Source organism: Psammomys obesus, unplaced genomic scaffold (genome assembly GCF_907164565.1).
Source record: "Psammomys obesus unplaced genomic scaffold, mPsaObe1.curated_primary_1811, whole genome shotgun sequence".
Classification (NCBI taxonomy): Eukaryota; Metazoa; Chordata; class Mammalia; order Rodentia; family Muridae; genus Psammomys; species Psammomys obesus.
The window spans coordinates 5,418,232-5,424,709 of NW_026591598.1; the positions used below are offsets into that span (position 1 = coordinate 5,418,232).

At 36.3% G+C, this 6,478-nt stretch overlaps 1 protein-coding gene across 1 annotated transcript in view; it reads right to left on the bottom strand.

Annotated features, from left to right (window-relative positions):
- The window catches only part of Ago3 (argonaute RISC catalytic component 3), an 87,661-nt gene that overhangs the window by 60,633 nt on the left and 20,550 nt on the right, over window positions 1–6,478 (bottom strand). Inside the window, exons 3-5 of the mRNA XM_055611338.1 lie at window positions 4,463–4,583; window positions 1,875–2,083; window positions 456–592 (exon numbers count right to left, since the gene is read on the bottom strand). Of these exons, the coding sequence (XP_055467313.1) occupies window positions 456–592; window positions 1,875–2,083; window positions 4,463–4,583 (467 nt within the window). The remainder of the gene's footprint in view (window positions 1–455; window positions 593–1,874; window positions 2,084–4,462; window positions 4,584–6,478) is intronic.

Sequence of the window (6,478 nt, forward strand, 5' to 3'; positions counted from 1 at the left end):
TCTCTTACACATAAGCTTGAAAATATTTGCAGGAAAGCACCTAAAAATGAGAATGTAATTAGTAACATATTAACCACAACAAAAATGCCTGGCTAAGGTCACTATGACCAACACATTTCTCTTAACAATGTAAATTTTATAATAAAATGCTGACTTAAGAGTGAAAAGAATAAAAGTGAATTATTTGTAAGATAAAATTCTCAAATGATCATACAAGGGCTTTTACACATTTTCATGTGTCTGCTTCAAGTTTAGTAGCATTCTCAGTCTCTGCATAATGAATTTACAAATGAAACATAATAAAAATATTAAGGTTTTATTAAGCTGTCTCATACACACACACATCCAGGTATTACTTTAAGACACTAGTATATATAAGTTTATAAATAAAACCACACATACATGCCATATAGAAATGGACTATCCAATTCAGAATATGGTTTTAGTTCCCTTACCATCAATATTTAGCATCATTTTCCACATGGCAGGCCGAACAGATTGATGGAATCCAAACCATACTTCCCTGCCCCCTCCCAGAGGGTGGTCATATCCTTCTGGAGCTGAGAAAAAGGAACGCCCCACAGGCGTATATCTACAAAAATTAAAATGGCATGTTCAATCCTTTCCTTCTAATACTAATACTTAAATCTGCAGGACGGGACACTAAAGCAAAAACAATTCATTTACTATAATGATACTTATAATTACAAATACACATGTAAGCAAAAAGCTATTCTAAATGAAGAAATTCATCAGCATTCATCTCTGAAATTGTCTATTTTCAGAATCTGTTAGTTAACAAAGCAATATATTTTATTTATATTATTATTATTATTATTATCATCATCACTATTATTATTAAGACAGAGTCTCACTGTGTTGCTCTCTGCAGCATAGAACTTACAATGTAAACCTGCCTGACCACAAACTCAGAGGTCTGCCTGCTTCTGCTTCCCAAGTGCTGGGCTTTAAAAGTGTATGCTACCTCATTTGTCCCTTAAAATACTTTTGTTTTTGTTTTTCGAGACAGGGTTTCTCTGTGTAGCCTTTGCTGTGCTGAACTTGCTCTGTAGACCAGGCTGGCCTCAAACTCATGGAGATCCACCTGCCTCTGCCTCCCTGCATGTGCCACCACCGCCTGGTTAAAATAAGAACATTGCAACTTTAAAATGTTAATGAATCGGTTATTTCTACAAATGTTTCAAGATAGCCACACTAATTGTTTCAAAGATATATATCTGACATACTTAAATCCAGAAACATGAACTGCCATTGTGATTTTACAAAATAGTAACTCTCTCTCCTTTTTTTCCATGCAGGAGTCTGAATGCAGGACCTCAAGTATGCTGGACAAATACTCCAACCCTTAACTCTATCTCCAGCTCCAGAGTAGCAATTTCAACACAATCTGACACTTTCATATAAAATATGAAGTCACAGGCTGGAGAGATGGCTCAGAGGTTAAGAGCACTGACTGCTCTTCCAGAGGTCCTGAGTTCAATTCCCAGCAACCACATGGTGGCTCACAACCGTCTACAATGAGATCTGGTACCCTCTTCTGGCACGCAGGTCTACATCAGACACAACATTGTATATATAATAATTAAATAATTTTTAAAAAATATGAAGTAACTTTTAAAACAAGGTTACTTAATTTATAATATATCTGAAAATGTCAGTTATTCATGACTCACAGGTCCTAAGAAAAAGGGTTAGAAATTTCTAGCTACTAGTGATATATATTTCACATGCTATTATTGTATGAATGAAATAATGAAAAACATACAGCATACAGTGGTTAACCAGGAAGGCCTATACTAGTCACTCTTTCCTATTTAAAGGTCTAAAGAGGCAAGAGAGCCAGAACCACCTACTTCATGGAAGGCAGATGTCGGAGCACCACATCAACGGCATGGACCGGGTTAGTGCTGATTGGCTTGTCTAATTCCAGTGGCTCAGGTAAAGTCCGTCCCGTCAGTACTTCATGTAGTAGGTGCCAACTCACTCGAGATACAAATTTGACTGACACCTTGAAAGGTCGATCTTTCCCACCTTCCCCAGGTAACGTAACATCTAAATCTACCTGTTGATGAGACAAGACCCAAGTATGAAATGTTGAAAAAGATAAATGTAATTATTTAAAATTTAACTTATAAAAAGATAACAGGCAAAATTTTTAAAAATCTTAATGTCAAATTAAGAAAATGACATTGCCAAAGTTGGTTCATATTCATATTCATAGGAGGCTTCTTCTTTTCTGAGGGGACAGGGAGGTGTAGAGGAATTTTAATCCAGCAACATGGCTATTCTGGCTGGAATACAGACATGCCCTTAACACACACTTTTAATCCCAAACAATAAAGGTAAAGTTAGTTTGCAGAAGGAAGCACCCATGTTTAAAAGTGATGTCTAATTGAGAGGCTAATAAAGTGATGAGTCTGAGAAAGGTTTGACAGAATGAGTCAGAATAGAATATACCCCACTCATAGAAGAAAAAAGAGGTGATTTAAGACAGAGCTGCACAAAGGGGGAGGAGAGGAGCAGTTTTACTGGGACAGTTGTAGAGACAGGTTGCAGAGAGAGAGAGAACAAGCTAGACATAGGTGAAGACAGAACAAGCCAGAAAATGAGAAGAAACCAGAAGATTAGAACAGATTGCTAGAGTTAGTTTGAGGTCAAGCAGAACAAATCAGTCAGAAAGGCATAACTCAAGAAAGAAAAACAGACAGCAACGCAGAGGATGCAGAAAGCATATCCCTTGAATGGAGACAGCTCAACAAACCAGCTTAAGAAGGACAGATTGTTCATCAGACGACAGACTAAAAACCTTGATGCTGAAAGGCACATTTGCCGAAGGACAGTTGATCAGCACCATAGTTATAAAGAATCATCACATCAAGGGATCTTCATAAGGACATTCGGACTGTTAAGTTTACGGGATGGACAATTGTTTCTGTTGAAATAGTTGGATTGTGTACAATTTTTAGCTTAAACAGAAAGAGGGAAGATGCAGAGAAATTTTAGTCCAGCAACATAACTACTCTGGCTGGAATACAGATGTGCCCTTATCACACACCTTTAATCCCAACCAATGAAGGTAAAGTCAGTTTATAGAAGGAAGCACCCATGTTTGAAAGCAATGTCTAATTGAGGGGCAAACAATGTGACGAATCAGAGAAAAAGTTGACAGAATAGGATATGCCCAACCTTCACAAGAACAGAGAGGAAGGAGAGAAAACTTAGAGCAGCACAGAGAGGTGGGGGTGTACCAGGAGGGTTTTACAGAGACAGGTTGAAAAGCAAACAAGTTAGACACAGGTGAAGACAGATGAGACAGAGAAAGGGAAGGGGCCAGAAGATTAGAACAGATTGCTAGAGTTAGTTTGAGGTCAAGCAGAGCAATTCAGTCAGAAGTGAGAGAAGCCAGTTTGAATCAGTTAGCTTGGAGAGGTGTTTGAGCCAGAACAGCTCAGTTGAACCAGCCAGCCAGAATTCAGAAAGAGCTAGAAAGTCTTAGCAGTAAGTCTCAGAGGCTAAAAACATTCTAGGCCCAGATAAGATTGCACGGAGGCTAGAAACTTCCAGGACTAGGCCTAGGCTAGCAGACAGAAGCAGTAAGCCTCAGAAATAACAACTGCATCAGAAGAATAAAAGATTTTATTCTTATTTTAGGCAACAATATATGTTAAATTATTATTAATGAACATAATATATGCAGCCTAACTGTGAATGGGTTAGAAAAAAGTAAGCATGTATGTTTCTTTATTTCAATATACTTACAGCTATAATGAAAGAGCAAAAGAGTAAGAAAAAAATGTAAAAATTAGTGCAGCAAATGTTAAGGACATTAGTGAATTTGAGTAAAGAATATATCAGTTTTCTGCATTATTCTTGAAGTTTTTTTGTAACCTGAAATTACTTCAACAGAAGTTTGTTTGTTTTTTTTTTTTTTAAGATTTATTTATTTACTATGTATACAGATCTCATTCTATATGGTTGTGAGCCACCATGTGGTTGCTGGGAATTGAACTAGGGACCTTTGGAAGAGCAGCCAGTACTGTTAACCTCTGAGCCATTTCTCCAGCCCCCAGAAGTTTTAAAAAGATCATTAATACAGATAATTTAAAATGGTAGTAAGATCATTTAAAAGGGGATAGAGGTGCTGGGGAGATGGCTCAGCGGGTCAGAGCCCTTGTTCTTACGGAGCCACGTTTGGTTCCCAGCACCCTCAAGGCTGTATATAACTAGCTGTAACTCCAATCACAAAGGGTCTGGTACCCTTTTCTGGCTTCCTCAAGCACTGCACAAACATGGTGCACAGACATACATGCAGGCGAAATGCTCATGAAGAATAAGTAAGAATAGTAAATTACATAACATAAGAATAAGTAAATTTAAAAAAAGAATAAAAGAAGGGAAATATAGCACAAGCACAGCTTTAGAATAAAGAAACACATCTTACCCCAGTAGTTGCTACAGGAAGTGGATTGGCTGTGTAAAGGCTTCTTTTTCCATCATAAACTGGTCTACGGTCTCCAAATATAGTCACTTTAAAATGTTGAACCATTGAATCAACTACTTCTCTAAGAAAGGGGAAAAAAATACATTCAAATAATCCTCTGCAAGATGAAACACAGAATTATTAGCTGAAATAGTTCCTGGCACTGTTTGATGACCTCAAAATAAGATTTGCTTTCAGAACCATAGCTTAAAATAGCAGAAAGGTTGATTGCTGGCAAAGGATGACACATATTTCCCAGACAAAAGGAAGAATGAATCCAATAAATTAAGCATTCTGGGATACTGTTGACCAGAAAACTACTATTGGCATTTGACTCAAAATCCCTTTCATCTTCTCAACATCCCTCCCCAACTGTTTAAGTTTCTTTCTCAAAAAGTAAAATGTTCTTTGCATTGTGTTAAAATACATCTTGTCTATGTCTCTGTTTAGAACAATCAGTCTATTATATCATAATTATATTCCTTATTCCTACAGTGAGTTTCCTGAGAACAACAAACACATCTATATTCCTTATGCTCCTCACTCTTAGAGCACTTCCTAGTCAGTGAGGTGCTGTGAAATGTCCAGCTGGGGAGGTGGCTCAGTGGTAGAACATTTGTCTAGCATGTACGAAACCCTATGTTCACTTCCCAGTATCACAAAAAGACAACTCTATTTTCACTCAGCAAACATTATGATCCCTAGATATAATCAAATGGAAAGGCATTAAAGACCTCAATTTAAAAAATTATAGCCTATACAGAATTATTTCAAATACCTTCAAATCATTTTATTCACAAATGCTTAAAGACAGTGAAGTGTTTACACATTTTCTTTTTTTGTCTACACAATTTCAATACATCATAATGAGAGTACACTTGTACAGTACTAGTATGATTTAAAGTAAAGTCAAAAGACTAAAATCCATCCCAGGCAAGTGAGGAGGAAAGGGAGAGAAGGAAATCAGCATTTTCCAGAACAAAAAAAGAAATCATGCTGACTTGATTCCCAGAGAAATTTCCTACATAGAATAAAAATCTCTATTTCCCACCCTGCTTTTCAAATTTCGAGTTTTATTGAAATGCTTTAAATCAATATCATATCTTTCATATCTAATGTGACACCAAATATTTGATTCATCTATCAACTTTGGGGTTCCACAAATTTCAAAGGCTGCTATTTAAAGTTTCCTTTTGTGACCATTATTACAAAGTTGAATTTTTTTAATATACTACTGCCAAATAAATCATACAGATCTCATTTGTTTGATGTTTTTACTTTTTTTTTTTTTAAACTCAACAACTGTTTTTAACTCCTAGATGCTCAAACTACTCTAAACATCAAAATGGTAGAGGATATTGAAATGGTCAAAATATCTCAGAGATAAAAAACATCCTGCTTTGATATATAGGACATAGTATTTCCTTAATAAATTTTTCTAGCATTGGACAACTGCTCTATTTTAGTGACCTTCCAAAACTGAATAGAAAACGTGTAATGCTGAATCAACAAATTTATTCCTTGGTTAAATCTGGTTTTACTTTGTTATTACTTCTATTTAATTTGTGGTTCTTCCATCTTCCTTAATTCCCAATTTTGAAACCTGGATGAACTCTTTACCTGATGACTTGTTGACTCCACCTCTGCAGCACTAGTAACTCCAGTCTTCACTCCATTCTAAATTACCACCACCTTAAATTTCTTTAGTTCTAGCATTTGGATTATTTGAGTTTCGTCTGTTTGTTTTTAATGTTTTTGTCTCCAATTGGACTTAAAACATATCACTGCTAAATAAATTCCTATGCTACACTTTTTTTTAATGCTACACTTTTATTCCTAAAATATAAATGCCTGTGTTAGGGGTAGGCACTATAGCTCATGCCTTTAATCCCAGCACTGGGAGAGAGAGGGAAAGAGAGAGAAAGGAAAAGAAGGAAGGAAGGAAGGAAGGAAGGAAGGAAGGAAGGAAGGAAGGAA